This window comes from Perognathus longimembris, chromosome 20 (genome assembly GCF_023159225.1).
Source record: "Perognathus longimembris pacificus isolate PPM17 chromosome 20, ASM2315922v1, whole genome shotgun sequence".
Taxonomy (NCBI): Eukaryota; Metazoa; Chordata; class Mammalia; order Rodentia; family Heteromyidae; genus Perognathus; species Perognathus longimembris.
Window position 1 is genome coordinate 16,406,244 of NC_063180.1, and position 19,519 is coordinate 16,425,762.

General features: G+C 59.8%; 2 protein-coding genes and 1 pseudogene across 2 annotated transcripts; all 3 read left to right on the forward strand.

Moving 5' to 3' along the window:
* Positions 1-9,389, forward strand: Cd22 (CD22 molecule). The gene is made up of 12 exons (XM_048329958.1): positions 1-433; positions 1,511-1,798; positions 3,270-3,536; positions 3,659-3,922; positions 4,802-5,059; positions 5,744-6,004; positions 6,472-6,735; positions 7,084-7,180; positions 7,329-7,404; positions 8,297-8,415; positions 8,878-8,950; positions 9,240-9,389. Exons 1-12 carry the CDS (start codon positions 1-3, stop codon positions 9,375-9,377), a joined length of 2,538 nt encoding a protein of 845 aa, XP_048185915.1. The 3' UTR covers positions 9,378-9,389.
* Positions 9,390-13,713: 4,324 nt separating this feature from the next.
* Ffar1 (free fatty acid receptor 1) lies at positions 13,714-14,772 on the forward strand. The gene has a single exon (XM_048329786.1). The coding sequence runs from the start codon at positions 13,714-13,716 to the stop codon at positions 14,614-14,616; it is 903 nt and encodes a 300-aa protein (XP_048185743.1). The 3' UTR covers positions 14,617-14,772.
* Positions 14,773-17,272: 2,500 nt separating this feature from the next.
* On the forward strand, positions 17,273-18,237 carry LOC125338923 (annotated as a pseudogene).
* Positions 18,238-19,519: the final 1,282 nt, after the last annotated feature.

Genomic DNA, 19,519 nt, shown 5'->3' on the forward strand with positions numbered 1-19,519 from the left:
ATGGCGCCTCCTGGTTTTCTGATCACTGTTTCAGAGCACCTGGCTTGGTCTGATTCAACGGCTGGGGTAATTAATCAGCCCTGGAGGATTGAGCACCCCAAAACCCTCTATGCCTGGGAGGGGGCGTGCGTGTGGATTCCGTGCCGGTACACGATCCCTGAGTACAAGCTGACCCTGGAGTACCTGTCCCTGCTGCAAGATTACGATTACCACAAGCTCGCCCAGGACTTCAACGGGACTGTCCTCTACAAAAACATGGAGGTTGGGGTGTTCCCCCCACAGCAGGGGAGGACCCAGTTCCTGGGAGACAAATCTAAAAACTGCACCCTGCGTCTCAACCCCGTGACGGTACAAGACAGCGGCAAGCTGGGGCTGAGGCTGAGGTCCGGGAAGGAACAGAAATGGATGGAGCCAATTTATCTCAACGTGTCCAGTGAGTCTCTCAGGAGGGTGGGAGGAGGGAGCGGGAGAGGCCGGGCGGCCAGGGAGGAGGGCCGCACAAGGGATGAGGGCACCGGTGGCTCCCACCTGCCACACTAGCTACTCCTGTGATCTGGAAGGTGGTGGTTCCAAGCCAGCCCCAGGGAGGAAAGTCTAGGAGACCCTCATTTCCAGTGAACCACGAAACAGATTGGCAGAGCACTGGCCAGAAAATGTTCAGGGACGGTGCCCAGGCCCTGGAGAGATTTGGCTCTGATCTTGAGCAGAAAAAGCCAAAGAGCAGGTGCGAGGCCCTGAGTTCAAGTTCCCGTATTGTCACACACACACACACACACACACACACACACACACACACACAAATTTACTCAGGGGTGATAGGAGGGAGGATTTTGAAAGTACCCCGAAGAGAAGCACCAGGACCAAGTTAAGTATCAAGCACTACTCCCCAAAATTACTGCCCCAAGGCCCCTTGGCTGGGCAAGCAAGCGGGGAGGGAGTGGCCTGCAAGGGGGATCCCTGTAATCTACATGGGGAAGGGGGGAAGTACTCTGCTCCATGATTTTCAGGCCCCCCCCAACCGCCTCCAGCCCCACTCCCCAGCTTCCAGCCCCCCATGCCTCCAGCCCCACCCCCAGCCCCACTCTCCAGCTTCCAGCCCTCCCCAGGCCTCCAGCCCCCCAAAACCCCCTCCCCCCAGGCTTCTAGCACTGCCCTTCTGTCTTTTTTTTTTTTTGCCCATCCTGGACCTTGAACTCAGGGCCGGAGCACTGTCTCTGGCTAGCACTCTGCCACTCGAGCCACAGCGCCACTTCTGGCTTTTTCTTATATATGTGCTGCTGAGGAATCGAACCCAGGGTGAGCACTTTACCACTAGGCCATATCCCCAGCCCTCCCTGAGCCTTTGCTCCACCACAGTCCCACTTCTGGTTTTCTGGTGGCTTACTGGAGATAAGAGTTCTAGAGGCTTTTCTGCCCAGGCTGGCTTTGAACTGTGGTCCTCCCAATCCCAGCCTCCTGAGGAGCTGGGATGCCAGGCGTGAGCACCCGCGCCGGCCATTCTGTCTTGTAGAGACGCCTCTCCCACCTCGGATCCAGCTCCCCAAGGAAATCCGGGAGTCGCAGACCCTCGTGGTGACCTGCCAGCTGGAATTCGCCTGCCTGGGGTACCCCATTCAGCTGCAGTGGTCGCAGGAGGGCGACGCTCGCACCTCCGTTTCCCTCTCCACCGAGTCCGTCTATACCCGCAGCGATCTCACCTTCCAGGCCCAGTGGACTGACCACGGGAAGATGCTGACCTGCCAGGTCAAGAACTCCTCTGCCGTCCTCTCTGAGGGCTCCGTGCAGCTGAGTGTGAAGCGTGAGTTTCCCCCCCACCCCCTGCCCCGCCATGTCCTCGTCACTTCCACCCCCCCAACCCGCCAGTCACCTAAGAGCCCAGCCTCTCCCCACGCTCCAGCTGTCAGCCCTGCCATTTCAGGACACACAGATCCACCGCAGCCTCCCCTGGGGCCTGTAGCTATAGGACAATCACAAGCCTGGTGTGGTGAGCCACGCCTGTAATCCCAGCCTTTCGGGAAGGCTGAGGCAGGAGGATCGCAAGCTTGAGGCCAGGCTGAGGTTGTATAGCGAGACTATCTCATAAAACCAAAGCCCGGAGTGGTAGCTCAGTCATGGTAGTGTGTTTAAGGAATAAACACAAGGCTATGGGTTCCATTCCCAGCACCACAAAAAAATTAAATATAAATAAATGTATTAAGGTACAAACCAGTTGCAAGCTCACCAAGCAATGGTGAGCTTTAGGATCATCCAAGGAGGTGTGTTTGGTCTCCCCTTAAATTAAAAGTTTCCACAGGGGTGGGAATGTGGCCTAGTGGCAAGAGTGCTTGCCTCGTATACATGAAGCCCTGGGTTCGATTCCCCAGCACCACATATATAGAAAACGGCCAGAAGTGGTGCTGTGGCTCAAGTGGCAGAGTGCTAGCCTTGAGCAAAAAGAAGCCAGGGACGGTGCTCAGGCCCTGAGTCCAAGGCCCAGGACCAGCAAAAAAAAAAAAATTTCCACAGTTTCTGTGTCTTCATTCATTCAGTACATACTTACAGTGGCCCTACTAGGCCCCAGGCCTTAACATGGCTGTCGGCTTGGGGCTGGAGGACACAGCAGTGAGCTAGCACTGCTCCAGAGGTAGATGAGCAAGGAAACACAGAACATTGTTTCAGGTAGAGATCGCTCTCTCTCTCTCTCTCTCTCTCTCTCTCTCTGTGTGTGTGTGTGTGTGTGTGTGTGTGTGTGTGTCTCTCTCTCTCTCTCTCTCTTTCTCTCTCTCTCTTTGTTTTTGTGGGGTTTTTTTTGCCAGTCCTGGCTTCTTCCCGCTCAAGGCTAGCACTCTGCCACTTGAGCCACAGCGCCGCTTCTGGCTTTTTCTATTTATGTGGTGCTGAGGAATTGAACCCAGGGCTTCATGCATGCTAGGCAAGCACTCTACCACTAGGCCACATTCCCAGCCCCACCCCACCCCTGCTTTCTTAAACTGGCATTTAGCTGGGTGGCGATGACCCACACCTATAATTCCCATTACTCAGAAAACTGAGATAAGGAGGATCGTGGTTCAAAGCCAGCCTGGGCGTTCCTGCCTGCGAGACTCTTACCTCCAATGAACCACTAGAAAAAAAAAACCCAGGACGTGGTGCTGTGGCTCAAGTGGTAGAGCACCAGGTTTGCATGAAGAGCTCAGGGACAGCACCCAGTTAAGAGTCCTGGAGGACTGGCAGCAGGTGGGGGCTTACTGAGGACATCCTGTCCCCCCGTTCATAGCCACTCTTTCCCACAGATACCCCAAAAGTGAACATTGCGGTCAGCCCCAGTGACGCCACAGTGAAGGAGGGAGAGACGGTGACCATGACATGCTGGGTGACCAGCAGCTATCCCCAGTACACGACCCTGTCATGGCGGAAGGACGGGACACCCCTGGGGGGAAAGGACACCCTCAATCTGGTCCTGCCCTCAGTCACCAGGGCCATGGGCGGGAAGTACCAGTGTGGCGCCACCAACGGTGTGGGCCTGGGGCTGTCGGAAGAGCTGGCCCTCCATGTGCTGTGTGAGTCTGGGGGAGGGGGGAGGGGGAGGAGTGGGAGACAGGGGCAGGGCCCCCTCCAAGGAAGTGACAGATTCTCACCTCTCCAACTTGTCTGCCCGCCCCCCCCACCCCCCATCTTCCAGATGCTCCAGAACCTTCCACGGTGCACATCCACCCGTCGCCGGCTAAGGAGAACACGTCGGTGGAGCTGGTGTGCGTGGCCCCGGCCAATCCTCCGGCGAGGAATTTCAGCTGGTTCCTGGACGGGGCGGCCCTGGCCGGGGAAGCGGGGGAGAAGGTCTACATCCCCCGTGTCCTCCTCCGCCACGCCGGCTCCTACACCTGCCTGGCGGGCAATAGCCTTGGCACTGGGCCGATGGGGCCCCCCGCCCGGCTGGATGTGCAGTGTGAGGCCCCAGGGTGGTGGTTGGGGGGGGGGGCGGAGGAAGGCAGGAAGATGGGGGGCACAGGCCCAAGCTGCGTGGGTGAAGAGGAAAATGTAGCCAGCCCCCGCCCCCCCCCCCCCCGCGTACACCCTGTGTGAGCTCATGGGTGGGTGGCAGGTGTTTTATTTTGGAGGTGCCAGTCCCTTCCGGAGCTTGAACTCAGGGCCTGGGCACTGTTTCTGAGCTTTTGTGCCCAGGGCTAGTGCTGTAGCCACAGCGCCACGTCCGGCTTTCTGGTGGTTCATTGGAGATCAGAGTCTCACAGAGTTTTCTGCCCAGATTGGCTTTGAACTGCCATCCTCGGATCTCAGTCTCCTGAGTAGCTAGGATGACAGGCGTGAGCCTCCAGTGCCCAGCTAGCTAGACTTTTGTTGAATGAGTGAATGAATGAATGAGTGAATGAGCGAACGAATGAACTGCAAGGTGGCAGCGCTCTACCTGGGGGCTCCCGGCAGACTGTCACTGCCACTGCTTGCCCTTGTTTAGCTCTTCCTTAACACCATCCTGGGGCGGACTTGACCTTGGGACACAGAGAACCCCTACTTTTGAACCTCAGACCCTTAGATGATGTTCCCACCCCCCAAAACAAACCCCAGTGGGTAGGGACACCCCATCCTGCAGGTCTAGACAGAACCTGTTTGACAAATGGGTAAACCGAGGCCTACCAGCATGGGCATGCATGGCCACGTGCCACCCCTGCAGCCCGGCCTGAGAGGGAGGCCCTGGGTGTGGTCAGGATAGATTGGGGTGCTGTATAGAAATGGTGGGGTGGGGTGGGGCGTGAAGGAGGCAAGAGGAGCATCAGCCCAGGGCATGACGGGCCTCTCCGTTCTGTTCCAGATGCTCCCAAGATGGTGGAAGCCGTGATTGAGACCTCTGCCGCCATCCGGGAAGGCGACCCTGTGACCCTGTCCTGCCACTACAACTCCAGCAATCCCCAAGTCACGCGCTTCGAGTGGCACCCCCGCGGGCCCTGGCTGGAGCCCACTCCAGGGGTGCTGACCATTCCCAGGGTGGCCTGGGACGCCGGCCCCGTGGCCTGTGCGGCGTGTAACCAGTGGTGCTCCTGGGGGACCCCTGTCAGCCTGGACGTCCAGTGTGAGCACCGGGGGGGGGGGGCGCTGGGGTGTTGGGGTAAACATCTTCAAGCACACAGCTGAGGCCAGATACCAGTGGCTCCTCACACCTGTCATCATAGCTACTTAGGAGGCTGAGATCTGAGGATTGAGGTTCAAAGCCAGCCTGGGCAGGGAAGGCCTGGAGACTCTGATCTCCACTGAACCACCAGAAAAGCAGAAGGGGTGCTGTGGCTCAGGTGGTAGAGCGCCAGCCTTGAAGAAGAGCTCAGGGACAGCGCCCAGACCCTGAGTTCAAGCCTCAGGACTGGCACATGTACAAAAAAACAGACACAGAGAGAAAGAGAAGAGAAGAGAGAGAGAGAAACAGACACAGAGAGAAAGAGAAGAGAAGAGAAGAGAGAGAGACAGAGAGAGAGAAAGAGCGAGAGAAAGAAAGAGAGAGAAAGTGCGGGAGCTGGGGTGGCAGGCCACTCTGGTCCTGGGGCACAGGAGGGGAGCTGGTGGAGGTGACGAGGCCTCTGTCCCCCTTGCCCTCCACCCCTGTGTCCCCCTGTCCTCCACCTCCACCCTCATCCGCCCTGCCCCCACCTCCATGTCCCCCCTGCCTCCACCCCTGTTTCCCCTGTCCCCCACCCCTGCGTCCCTCCTGCCCTCCCCCGTCCCCTTTGCCCTCTCCCCCCCCCCCGCCTTCCCGTGTCTGCAGATGCCCCGCGCGGCGTGCAGGTGCAGCAGAGACCCCCGGGGGAGCTGCACGAGGGCCGGCACGTGGTCCTGCACTGCACCATGTCGGGGGCCCGGCCCGCGGCCACACGCGTGCAGTGGATGAGGAACGGCAGCAGCGTGGCCGAGGGGCCAGAGCTGGTCCTGGCCGCCATCACCCCCGAGGACGCGGGCACCTACAGCTGCGAGGCCAGCAACGCCGTGGGCAGCACAGCGTCCCTGGCCCGCGCCGTCCAGGTTCTGTGTGAGTGAGTGGGCGTGGCCTAGGAGCGCGGGGGCGTGGCACTGGAGGGAGGGGCGTGGCCCAGGAGCGCGGGGGGGGGTAGGGAGTGGCCCTGGAGGGAGGGGGCGTGGCCATGAAGGGGCGTGGCCAAGGAGCAGGGCGTGGCCTGGAGGGGGCGTGGCCCAGGAGTGCGGTGGGCCTGGTACTGGACGGGAGGGGCGTGGCCCAGGAGCGCGGGGGTGGGGGGGGTGGCCCTGGAGGAAAGGGCGTGGCCCAGGAGCACGGGGCGTGGCCCTGGATGGAGGGGCGTGGCCCAGGAGCGCGGGGCGTGGCCCCGGAGGGAGGGGCGTGGCCCAACAGCGCGTGGGCGTGGTCCGGGGGAGGGGCGTGGCCCCGGAGCGCGGGGAGGTGCCTAACTCAGTTTCCCTCAGTGATGCCCCCTGAAGGCTGCGTGTGGCCGGTCAGCCTGACTCAGTTTCTCCCTGCAGATGCCCCACGGAAGCTGCGCGTGTCGATCAGCCCCCCGGGCGGCGTGATGGAGGGCAGGAAGGTCTTTCTGACATGCGAGGGCGATGCCAACCCCCCGGTGTGGCAGTTCGCCTGGTTCCACGGCGACGGCCAGGACCTCCAGTTCTCGGGCCCGACGCTCAGACTGGAGCCCGCCCAGGTGCAGCACTCGGGGCCCTACTGGTGCCAGGGCGCCAACCGGCTGGGCAGCGGCCGCTCGGCCCCCCAGACCCTCACCGTCTACTGTAAGCACGGGGCTCTCCTTACCCTTCAGACCAAGCTGCTCCGGGGTGACCCCCACTCCCCGCACCATCGTAGTTGTTATTGTTCTTTTTTAATCTCATCAATACTAGTGGCAGTGGGACTCAAACTCAAGGCCTGGGCGCTGTCCCTGAGCTTTGTCTTTGTTGTTACCTCTTCAAGCCACAGCGCCGCTTCTGGCTTCTTGCCGGTTCCCTGGAGATCAGAGTCTCAGGGACTTTCCTGTCTGGGCTGGCCTGGAACTGGGATCCTCAGATCTCAGCCTCCTGAGACGCTGGGATGACAGGCGTGCGCCAGGACGCCAGACTTCCCGGGATTTGTTTCTCCACTAGATAGCCCGGAGACCATCGGCAGGCGAACAGCCGTGGGAATCGGGTGCTGCATGGCCCTCGTCATCGTGGCCATCTGGGGGATAAAGCTTCGTCACAAGTGAGGTCCTCCCGCTCGGGCTCTGCGGCCCTCCTCCTTCCCACCCCCTCCCCAGGTCTCCTCCTCCTGGACATGCCATCCCAAAGTCTGTGGGCCTCGGTTTCCCCTCTCTGACTCAACCTCCTCTCAGGAAGCCTTTATTTTTCAGATGGAGAAGGAGCCAGAGCCGGCAAGGCCTTCAGGAAAGTTCCAGCAGTCAAAACTTCTTTGTGAGAAATACAAAGGTAGGCCGGGGCGTGGAGAACGGTGGAGCACGCCTGTAGTCCCAGCCACTCCGGATGCGGAGATCTGAAAACTGGCTCAAAGCCTGGGCAGGAAAGACTATGAGACTCTTTTTTTTTTTTTTTTTTGGCCAGTCCTGGGCCTTGGACTCAGGGCCTGAGCACTGTCCCTGGCTTCTTCCTGCTCAAGGCTAGCACTCTGCCACTTGAGCCACAGTGCCACTTCTGGCCGTTTTCTGTATATGTGGTGCTGGGGAATGGAACCTAGGGCCTCGTGTATCCGAGGCAGGCACTCTTGCCACTAGGCTATATCCCCAGCCCCGAGACTCTTATCTCCAATGAATCAGTCAAAAGCCAGGAGTGGTGCTGTGGCTCAAGTGGTAGAGCGCCAGCCTAGAGTGAAGAAAGCTCAAGAGACAGCATCCAGGCCACAAGTTCAAGCCCCAGGAGTGGCATTAAAAAAAAAAAAAACCCAAAAAATCTTGGGACTAGGAATGTGACTTAGCCGTGAAGTGCTTGCCTCGTAGGCATGAAGCCCTGGGTTCAATTCCCCAGCACCACGTATATGGAAAAAAGCCAGAAGTGGTGCTGTGACTCAAGTGGTAGAGTGCTAGCCTTGAGCAAAAAGAAGCCAGGGACAGTGCTCAGGCCCTGAGTCCAAGCCCCAGGACTGGCCAAAAAAAACAACAACAACAAGAAAAAAAATCTTTTGGGGCCTAGAATGATGATGCATTCCTGTAATCCCAGCGATTGAAGAGCAAGAGGCAGGAGGATCACAGCCTGGGTGCACACACGCACACACATGCGCCCTCACACACGCACATGGGAGGCCTCGGGGGTCGGAGGCTGCGGGAGGGAATTGGGGGGCCTCCAGATGAAGCTGTTCTCCCCGCAGGTGCGGCGGGCCCTCCGCTCAGAAGGCCCCCTCTCCACCGGCTGTTTGAACCCCATGATGGACGACACTGTCAGCTACGCTGTCCTGCAGTTTCCTGAGACCGACACATCGAGACAGGGGTGAATACTGAGTCCCGGGATGTGGGGGGCGGGGCCGGCGCCCCATCTGCCATCTTTGTGCCCGCCGCCCCTGTGTCCTCCTCTCTGCATCTCTCTGGGTGTGTAACCAAGCCTGGAACAAGCAAGGAGCCTGCGTGTGCAGTGTCACACTTGGTGTGGGCATGTGTCGATCCTGGGACTTGAACTCACGGCCTGGGAGCTAGCCTTACGTTGTTTTTGGTTTTTTGGTCAAGGCTAGTGCTCTACCATTTGAACCAAAGCCTCCACTTCCATTTGTTTTTGTTGTTGTTGGTTCCTTGGAGATCAGTCTTGCTGGTTTCCAATCTCCAATCTTGAGCCTCGGATCTCGGCCTCCTGCATAGCTAGGATGACAGGCCGGCCCTGCCCCATTTTTATCTGAATTCTCTTGGGGCCCTGGGTGGCGGGCCTCGGGGTGCCCCTCCATCTGCCCCCCCTCCACAGGGACCCGGGCACCGCGGACACGGAGGGCGGGGATGAGGCGGTCACGTATTCTGTGCTTCAGAGGCCTCCGGCGGTGAGAAGGGGACCGTGAGGGTGGGGGGCCTTGGAGGTGGGGGGTGTGGGGGGGAGGGTCCTGGCCTGGGCAGAGTCAGGGCCCCGCAGGGCCCCTGGCGGCAGCTGAGGCCGGGGCTTGGTCTGGGATTTTGTGCAGTCTGAGGGGCCGGCACCGCGGGGGGCTGACCAGGGCTCCCTGCCTGGGCTTTGGGGGGCCGCAGGGAGAGTGGTGGGGGCCGGGGTGACTGGCAGGGGGCCGGGGCCACCCCTCTGACCCCCGACCCCGGCCCGCGTGTCTGTCTGCCCAGGGTGACTACGAGAACGTGGCGGGGGGCGCCGAGGAGGACGGGGTGCACTACTCGGAGCTGGTGCTGTTCAGGGCCGGCGAGCGGCCGCCGCGGCCGGCGGAGGAGGAGGTGGACTACGTGACCATCGCCCAGCGCTGACCCGCCGCGGCCGCAGACGGCACGGGCTGCGCGCGCATCAGCGTGCCCACGCACGCGTGCATGCACAGCAACACACGCACACGGGTGTGCACGCACGCAGGCACGCGCGGGCACAGATATGCATGTGCACACACAAACCCACATGAGTGTGCGCTTTCCCAACACATGCACACAAACACACACGCAATGCACCACCTGTACAAATGTACACTGTACACGTGTGTGCACTCACATAACACAGGCACACACGCAAACATGCATACATGCACACATATGTACAATGTGCACACTCACAGCACACATGCACATGCTCACATGCAGGTATACAAATCCACACGTGCACACACATGTGCATCTGCACTTGCACATACATGGACACACACACATGAATACAATATGCATGTGCTCAGCATGCACATGCACATACATGCACACAAACACACGTACTCAGTGCCTGCATACACACATGTACATATACAGACATGTGTATTATATGTTTGTCTGTGCATGCAATCCCTGGCTGTGCAACGTCCCACGCCCCCCCCAACCCTGCTGGATTCAGCCCCCTACGGACCGTTCTGGTGAACCCTCTGCCCCCAGTCACTATTTTTTTTCCCTCGGTGCCAGTCCTGGGGCTGGAACTCAGGCCTGGGTGCTGTCCCTTAGCTGTGTCGCTCAAGGCCGGAGCTCTACCACTTTAACCACAGCTCCACTTGTGGCGCCAAGCAGTGTATTGGAGACCAGAGCCTCACAGACTTCCCTGCCAGGCTGGCTTTGAACCATGATCCTCCGGTCTCAGCCTCCTGAGGAGCTGGGATGACAGGCGTGAGCCACTGGTGCCCAGCCTCTGCCAATAACTTGATGCCCAATTTCTGCCCCTGGGGGAGTCCCCAGGAGGGACAGAAACGAGGTAGAAAGAGGCACAGTCCCAGCTGCTTCTCTTCTTCGAACATGTCTGCCAGTGACCGGGGCCTGGGCGGGAGCGGGGAGCGGAGGGCCTAGCTGCTCAATAAACAGGGGCTCACAACTCCCCAGAGCAAGAGGTCTCTTGCCTGTCTGTGGGGGTGGGGTGGGGGTATGGGGGGGCGCAGGGGGAAGTCATGGCAATTCTGTGCTCAAGTCAGCCAGTAGGATAATCTTGTCCCTTTTTTGGGGAGGGGGGTTGTTAGTCATGGAGCTTGAACTCAGGGTCGTGGTCCTGTGACGCTTGCTCAAGGCTGGTGCTCTACCACACTGAGCCAGAGCTCCACTGTTGGCTTTTTGCGGGTTCATTGGAGAGAAAAGTCTCATGGATTTTCCTGCCCTGGCTGGCTTTGAACTTCGATCCTCAGATCTCAACCTCCTGGGTAGCTGGGATGACAGGCGTGAGCCACCGGCGCCCAGCTGGGGAGTTTCAGTCTTTATTCTTCCGCTACACCAAGCTCAGTTGGCCTCTCTGTCTCTGTCTCTGTCTCTATCTGTCTGTCTGTCTGTCTCTCTCTCTCTCACACACACACACACTCACTCACACACACAGATCATGTACAGTTCCAGTCTTCTGTGATATCTAATCCAGGGGTCCCCAAAGGTTTCCAGGGGCGAGGTCCTCTTGAGGGAGCGCTGAGCCAGCCTGGCTTCCTGGGCGGGGCCGGTGCACTCAGGACAGAGGGGAGAGAATGTCAACAGCTCTTCTGAGATACCAAGAGCAGGTGTCCAGGAAACGGGGAGGAGGGCTGGGGACTCCTCAGCACAGGGGATCTCAGGGGTGGGGGGGGACCGAGGTGAACCCTGGATCTTAGGGGTGGGGGACCCAGGTGAACCCCAGGTCTCGGGGGGGGGCGGACCCAGGTGAACCCTGGATCTCAAGGGTGGGGGAGGGGACCCAGATGAACCCCGGACCTCAGGGGTGGGGGCCAGACCCAGGTGAACCCCAGATCTCAGGGGTCGGGGGAACCTTGGTGAACCCCAGATCTCAGGGGTGGGGGAGGGGACCCAGGTGAACCCCAGATCTCAGGAGTGGGGGAGGGGACCCAGGTGAACCCGGATCTCAGGGGTAGGGGCCGGATCCAGGTGACCCCTGGATCTCAGGGGTGGGGGACCCAGGTGAACCCCCCCCTGCAGGAAGGCTCAGCTCTCAGCCTCAGCAGCGAGGGGGCCAGCCCACGTGACCCTACAGGGCTGGAGGCTCAAGGGACCACAGCAAGGTGCAAATAGAGGTGGGGTGCAGGGGGTGGAGGTGTGGGGGAGAGGATCAGGGAAGGCCGCCCAGTGGGGCTGACAGCCAGGCAGGGACCTGATTTGCAAGGAAGCCAGTAAGGATTAGTTTCCCCAGGTGCTCTGGAACATGCCTGTAATCCCAGCTACACAAATGGGAGGGTTGAGGATTGAGGCCAGCCTTGAACTACTTCCCCATGCTTCTTTTTTCTTCTCTAGCTATTTGGGAGGAGGAAAGGGACGCAGGGATTGGGGGGAGGGGCAAGAGGAGCGGGCCAGAGGGCAGAATGCATTATGATTTTTTTCTGTCGGTTGTGGGGCTTGAACTCAGGACCTAGGTGCTGTCCCTGAGCCTCTCTGTGCGCATCCCAGTTTGACGGAAGCACCCAGAGGAGAGCCATAGTCCGAACCAGCCAGGCTAGAAACCCAAAGCCCTATTTGAAAACTTTTATAAAAAGCCAGCAAAAATAAGAGTTAGAGGTGTGTGGCTTATGTGGTAGGCACCCACATAACAAGTGCAAAGGCCTGAGTTCAAATCTTAGTGTCACACACACGCAAAGTTAAACAGTTCTTAAAAATCCCAAAGCTAGAGAAGGGGGACAGAGAGACAGAGAAGATGGTGGGGGGGGGGGGTGGGGAGGGAGAGAAGCAAAGATTCCCACATGACCTGGGGAATGGTTCTTTCCTTATCATGTTGTGTGCAACTTAGGAGGCTGAGATCTGAGGACCTTGGTTCAAAGCCAGCCCAGGCAGGAGAGGCTGTGAGACTTTCATCTCTAATGAACCACTTAAAACCAGAAGTGGCGCTGTGGCTCAAATGGTAGAGTGCTAATGTTGAGCACAGAAGCTCAGGGACAGTGCCCAGGCCCTGAGTTCAAATCTCAGGATCAGCAGAAAAATAAAATAATAAAAATGAAAGCTCAGGGGCTAGGAATGTGGCTTAGTGGTAAGAGCTTGCCTAGCATGCATGAAGCCCTGGGTTCGATTCCCAGCACCACATATATAGAAAAAGCTGGAAATGGTGCTGTGTCTCAAGTGGTAGAGTGCTAGCCTTGAGCAAAAAGAAGCCAGGGGACAGTGCTCAGGCCCTGAGTCCAAGCCCCAGGACTGACAAAAAATAAAAAATAAAATAAATGAATAAATAAAAGCTGGGAAGTGGGAAGCTGGAGAACCCAGCTCTCGCTCCCTGCCCTGCCCCCCAGAAGTGCCACCGAAAGTGGGCCTGGGCTGGGGGGGGGGGGAAGCCACACTTTCAGGTCCAGCTCACCCTACCTGGGCTGTGGGGAGCACAAGCCCACTCCCCTCCCCTCCCCACCCCCTCCCCATCCTCCCCTGCCCCTCCTCCTCCTCCCTCCTCCTCCCTGACCCCTCCCTTCCCTCCTCCCTGCCCCTCCCTCCCCTTCCTGCTGTCCAGCCCCCCTGCCTGCCTGGGACGCCCATTAGCTGCTCACCGGAGCTGCAGGCCTAGCTGGGGCTAATGGCCACCCCCCGCCCGCCCATCCCGCCCTTCCTGCCCTTCCGGCTCGCTGCCCAGCGCAGGGTGCACGCCAACCGCCCGGAAAAGGGGACCGGTGAACCCCACAGACACCTCACAGCGCCAGTGAGTCCCCATAGCTCCCCACCTCTCCCCCACCCCGCCCCTCGGGCCCCTCAGGCCCCCCTGATCTACAGCGGGGTCCCCCGAATCCCCCCACACACACTGAGAAACTCGCCCTTAGAGCTCTGCTCTGGGGTCCCCTTCTCCCCACCTCGGCCTGCTCCCCCCCCCTCGGCCTGCCCCCCATCTCCTCTTAGCTTCTGGGCCTTCGTGCCTGTCGTCGGGGGCACACTCATGGGGGGGAGGGTGGCAGGGGTGAGGGGCAGTGAGGGCACTGAGGACGTTCTTGCTTGCTTGCTCAGAGTCCTCTGCCGGGGTTCTTCTCTCAGGTGTCAGGGACTAAGCGAGATCCCACCGCCACCCTTCCCAGGACTGCACATGCCCCCCCACCCACCCCAAAGAGCCTGATCTTAGAAGACGCCTCGCCGGCTGGACGACAGTGCAGGGGGAGGCCTGGAGGCTGCACGCCCTGCCTCTGACCTCAGGAGATCCAGGCCGGCGTGAGGAGGAGGAGGATTTGGGGGACCGGAGCCCCCCGCCGCCCCTATGGACCTGCCCCCGCAGCTGTCCTTTGCCCTCTACGTGGCTGCCTTCGCCTTGGGGTTCCCACTCAACGTGCTGGCCATCCGGGGCGCCATGACCCACGCCCGGCCCCGCCTCACCCCCAGCCTGGTGTACGCCCTGCACTTGGGGTGCTCCGACCTGCTGCTGGCACTCACGCTGCCCCTGAAGGCCGTGGAGGCCCTGGCCTCGGGGACCTGGCCTCTGCCCCCCAGCCTCTGCCCCGTCTTCGCCCTGGCCCACTTTGCCCCCCTCTACGCGGGCGGGGGCTTCCTGGCGGCCCTGAGCGCCGGCCGGTACCTGGGGGCTGCCTTCCCCTTCGGGTACCAGGCCCTCCGGAGACCCCGCTATTCTTGGGGTGTCTGCGTGTTTATTTGGGCCCTGGTGCTGTGCCACTTGGGGCTGGTCCTGGGCCTCGAGGCCCCGGGGGGCTGGCTGGACAACAGCACCCACTCCTTGGGCATGAGCACCCCTATCAACGGGTCCCCAGTTTGCCTGGAAGCCTGGGACCCAGCCTCGGCTGGCCCAGCCCGCCTCAGTTTCTCCATCCTGCTGTACTTCGTGCCCCTGGGGGTGACAGGGCTGAGCTACGCGGGCTGCCTGCGCGCCCTGGCGCACTCGGGGCTCAGCCACCGGCGGAAGCTGCGCGCAGCCTGGGTGGCGGGGGGCGCCCTGCTCACCCTGCTGCTCTGCCTGGGCCCCTACAACGCCTCCAACGTGGCCGACTTCCTGAACCCCCGCCTGGGCGGGCCCTGGAGGAAGCTGGGGCTCATCACGGGGGCCTGGAGCGTGGTCCTCAACCCACTGGTGACGGGATACTTGGGGGCCGGCCCCAGACGGGGAACCGTGTGCGTGTCCAGAACGCAGGGAGGGCCCTTCCAGAAGTAGCTGCCCCCACTGGGCCTGGGGGTGGCCAGGAGGCAGGGGAAAGAGGGCTGCCTGCTGGTCCTTCTGATTGTCTACCCACAGGCCGCCGGACTCCTAGGAAGAGGGGGCTCTGGAGGTGAGGTGGGGGGTGGCACCAGCCTGGAGATTCCCTTTAGAAATCACCCCAAGAAAGAACCTTTAAGCTTGGAAAGAAGAGGCAGGGAAAAATGTAGAGGCCCCGTCATACCATCTTGCGACCACAAGGGGGCAGCATGTGACTAGGAAGTTGGTGGACAGTGGTATGCTACATGGCTAATTTGTGCTAACCATCTCCTCCAAGTGAGTGTGTGTGTGTGTGTGTGTGTGTGTTTGTGTGAGCAAGGACGCACCGGTCTTGGGGCTTGAACTCACCACCTGAGCACTGCCCCTGAGCTATTCTGCCCAAATGACTGCTCAACTACGTGAGCCACAGCGCCCTTCTGGCTTTTTGCTGGTTCACTGGAGGTGAGTCTCATGGACTCCTGACTGCTGTCCCAGCTACTCAGGAGGCTGAGATCTGAGGATCCCAGTTTGAAGCCAGCCCGGGCATTATCTCCAATTAACTACTTAAAAACCAGAAGTGGCACTGTGGCTCAAATGGTAGAGCACTAGCCTTGAGCACAAAGAGGCTCAGGGACAGAGCCCAGGCCCCGAGTTCAATCCCCACAAATGACAAAAATAAAAAAGTCTCATGGATTTTTCTGCCCCCCGGGGATGGCTTGGAACCAAGATCCTCCAGATCTCATCCTCCTGAGTTAGCTGGTATTACAGGGATAACTACCGGTGTGCTCCGCTTAATATAATAACCTGATTATGCCCTCCTTTAGCTTCCAAAAAAGATATTTTCGATTATTTTGTCCATGTGGGGCTTGAACTCAGGGCTGTCAGTGCTGTCCCTGAGCTCTTCAGCTCAAGGCTGGCATGCTACCACTTTGAGCCACAGCGCCACTTCTAGTTTTCTGGTGGTTCATTGGAGAGTCTCATGGACTTTGCTGCTTGGACTGGCCTTGAACCCTGGTCCTCAGATCTCAGCCTCCTGAGTAGCTAGGACAACAGGTGTGAGCCAACGGTGCCTGGTGCCCAAAGACTTTTTGTTTGCTGTTCTACTTTTTAACAGCCTCGTGGAGAGTCAATTTGCCTACAGTGACAGTCACCTGACCTGGGCTCAGGAAGGTGCCAGCAATTCCGAGTACATATACAGAGCATATGCCAGAAGATGATGTTGTTCCAGAAGATTCCACCCTCCCAGTACAATCCCTTTTTCTGCTCTTGTTTGGTTCATTACTGTGCCAGGTTCCCAAGACAACCTCTAGCTCTTAAAAAAAAAAAAAAAGCCTATTCTGAGTCGTTCATGTAAATGAAATTATACAGATTGTGTGCCTTTTGTGTCTGGCTTGCTTTTTACCTGCCTGTTTTTTTTTTCCCTCCCTTGGAGGGGGGAAGGGGTCTGGTATGTTGTAGCATGTGCAGGTTACTCCTCTCTCTCTCTCTCTCTCTCTCTCTCCCTCTCTCTCTCTCTCTCTCCTCATAGTATTAGAGCTTGGGGCCTGGGCGCTGTCCCTGAGTTTTTTCCACTCAAGGCTAGTGCTCTACCACTTGAGTCACACCTCCACTTTCAGCTTTTGGTGGTTCAAGGGAGATGAGAGTCTCATGGACTTTCCTGCCTGGGCTGGCTTTGATCCTCTAGCTCTCAGCCCCCTGAGTAGCCGGGATGACAGGAGTGAGCCACCACACCGGGCTTGGGTGTGTCCATTTTCATCTCTGAGACTGTCCCAGTGATTGCTGGGGCGCTGGGCCCCCAGGACGAGGGTCAGTGCTCTGGGAAGTGGAGAAGGAGAAGAGGCCCTGGGGGGAGGGGAGGGGATAGGGAGGGGGGAGGCGGGGGGGGGGGGTGGGGAGGGGGGCAGGCCCTGTGGTGGAATTTGCTCTCTCCTTTTGCATACGGTCTGATGGATGGAGCCTGCCCGCACGGCGGTCTGGCCTCTGCTCCTGGGCGGGCGGGTCAGCGCCGCGAGCCGCCCCATCAGGCTCGGTGTGGATAAATAGCGCGGTGCTGTGGACTGCAGGGGCTGGCGTGGGGAAGAGGAGGCGGGTGGCGCAGGAGCCGAGAGCCCAGGAACCCAGGCCGGCCCTGCCCGGGAGGTGAGTGACTTCGGGGGCTGCCAGCATGACACTGCTCCTACCCAGTGGAGCAAGTACTCCTTCACTTACCTCATTTTCCATTAGAATAATTACAACCTTTATTTTCAACATCAAAATATGCATGAACTATGGCTCATTCTACTTCTCTTTATTTTATTTTATTATTATTATTTTTTTTTTTGCCAATCCTGGGGCTTCTTGAACTCAGGGCCCTGAGCACTGTCCCTGGCTTCTTTTTGCTAGCACTCCGCCACTTGAGCCACAGCGCCACTTCCGGCTTTTTCTATTTTATGTGGTGCTGAGGACTCGAACCCAGGGCTTCACGCGTACTAGGCAAGCACTCTACCACCGAGCCACATTCCCAGCCCTGTCCCTGAGCCGATGAAATCCCCCTTCCCAGCCCTGGGCTGCCCCCCTCCTCCTGTTTCACACTCAGATGAACCCCCCCCTTCTCTCTCTCTCCCCCCCCCCTCCAGCCCCCCCAGTGTCCGGCGGCATGGGGTCGCCTGCGGACAGGGTGTACTTTGCGGGCCACCACTGGCTGTACTTCTCGGTGTACCTGGTGGCGTTCGCCGGCGGGGCTCCCGCTGAACGCGCTGGCGCTGGTGGTGTTCGTGGGCAAGCTGCGCCGGCGCCCCGCGGCGGTGGACGTGCTGCTGCTCAACCTGACGCTGTCCGACCTGCTGCTGCTCTTCTTCCTGCCGTTCCGCATGGCGGAGGCGGCGAGCGGCCTGCGCTGGCCGCTGCCCTTCCTGCTCTGCCCGCTCAGCAGCTTCCTCTTCTACACCACCTTCTACCTCACGTCGCTCTTCCTGGCGGCCGTGAGCGCCGAGCGCTACCTGAGCGTGGCCTACCCGCTGTGGTACCGCGCGCGGGCCCCGCGCGGGCCAGGCCGGCCTGGCGAGCGCCGCCTGCTGGCTGCTGTCCTGGGCCCACTGCAGCGTGATCTACGTGGCGGAGTTCTCCGGAAACACGTCACAGAGCCAAGGGAGCAACGGCACGTGCTACCTGGACTTCCGAGAGGACCAGCTGGCCGTGGTGCTGCCCGTGCGGCTGACCATGGCGGTGGTGCTTTCGGGGCGCCCCTGCTCATCACCACCTACTGCTACGGCCGCCTGGTGTGGTTGCTGAGCCGGGGGGGCCAGCCGGCGCCGGAGGAGCCGCGTGATGGGGCTCGTGGCCGCCACGCTGCTCAACTTCCTGCTGTGCTTCGGGCCCTACAACGCGTCGCACGTGGTGGGGTTCGTGCAGGGGGTGAGCCCGGCGTGGCGGGGCTACGTGCTGCTGCTCAGCACCCTCAACTCCTGCGTGGACCCCCTCGTCTACTACTTCTCCTCCTCCCACTTCCAGGCTGACTTCCGGAACCTTCTGTGGAGGCTGGTAGGGGGCAGGCCCCCCCAGCGTGGGGACAGCAGCCTGGAGCTGAAGGGGAAGGGCGGAGGGGGGCAGAGGCAGGCCTGAGCCAGGGGAGGGGGGGGGCACCCCTGGGGACCTGGGAGATGGAAGTAGGGTGTCCAGGAGCGCGCTTGGCTGCAGACAGGCAGGCCGGACCCCCGCAGCGTAGCGGGAAGTTGGGGTGACTCCAGGCACAGCTGACCCAGAGCCTGATTTCGTTTGGTGGGGGCGGTGGGGACCACCGGGATTTGTAAGCCGCTGCTCTACCACTGAGCCACGCCCCCAGCCCCCTTTTTGCTTTAGTTTGTTATTTTGGATAGGTTTTTTTAAAATTTTTTTTCCTTCTTTCTGTTGGTCGTTGGCTTTGAACTCAGGCCCCGGGCGCTGCTTCCCAGCTTGTGTCGCTCAAGGCTGGCGCTCTACCCGCTTGAGCCACGGCGCCGCTTCCTTCTTTTTTTGCTGGTGAATTGGAGGTGAGACGCTCATGGGCTTTCCTGCCAGGCTGGCTTTGAACCTGCGCGCCTCCAGATCTCAGCCTCCCGAGTAGCCAGGAGGGATGGCCCTGTGCCAGCCACCGGCTGTTTTGTTTTTGTCTTTGCCCTGGGCCTCGGATTGCAATCCTCCTCTTGCTGCCTTCCCAATAGAAATGTTTGTTATGCTCCAGCTTATCGGCAGGAGGTCTTGGTAACTTTAAAAGTTTTCTCTGAGGCTGGCCTAGAACAGCCGTCCACCCCTTTCCATTCCCTTCTTCCCCCTCCTAGGCCCCACGGCATAGCCGGGTTTACAGGCCCCCCCAACCCTGCCTTTCTCCAGGGGTCACTGCCCAGCCACTTCTTGAGTTCCCCGCTGTCCTTCCCTTGCTCGTTCTCCTTCCCGCTCCCCCGAGGGGGCGAGGGGCTGTGTTGAAGACACAGCCACAGGCCGGTCCCCATCTTTCCTGGCTCACTTCCAGGTGGTGTTGAGGGGAACTTCCCAGCGGTTTAGGACAGAAGAGGAAAACAAAAATCCTGCTCTCCTCAGCACCGGGATTTGAGGTGGGGGGAGGGGAGGGGGGACACAGGAGGGCTGGGATAAGGCAGCGATCTTCCTGTCACAGACGTTGCTAGAAAGTTCTCATGGCTCAAGAAATTCAGATGCAGCAGGGACAACGATAAACAGCAAGAGAAGGAAAATGTTCTCCAATAAATGGGCTAGCTAGCCAAAGAGAACGTCGTCCTTGCTTTGTTTCCCTTGGATGTGGTGAGGGGGGCCCGGGGTTGGGGCGCAGGGGCCCCCATTCAGCCATGAGGCCGGCAGTAGGGAGAGGGCAAACAGACCACACACACAGCAGCTGCTGCTCCCCGCATCC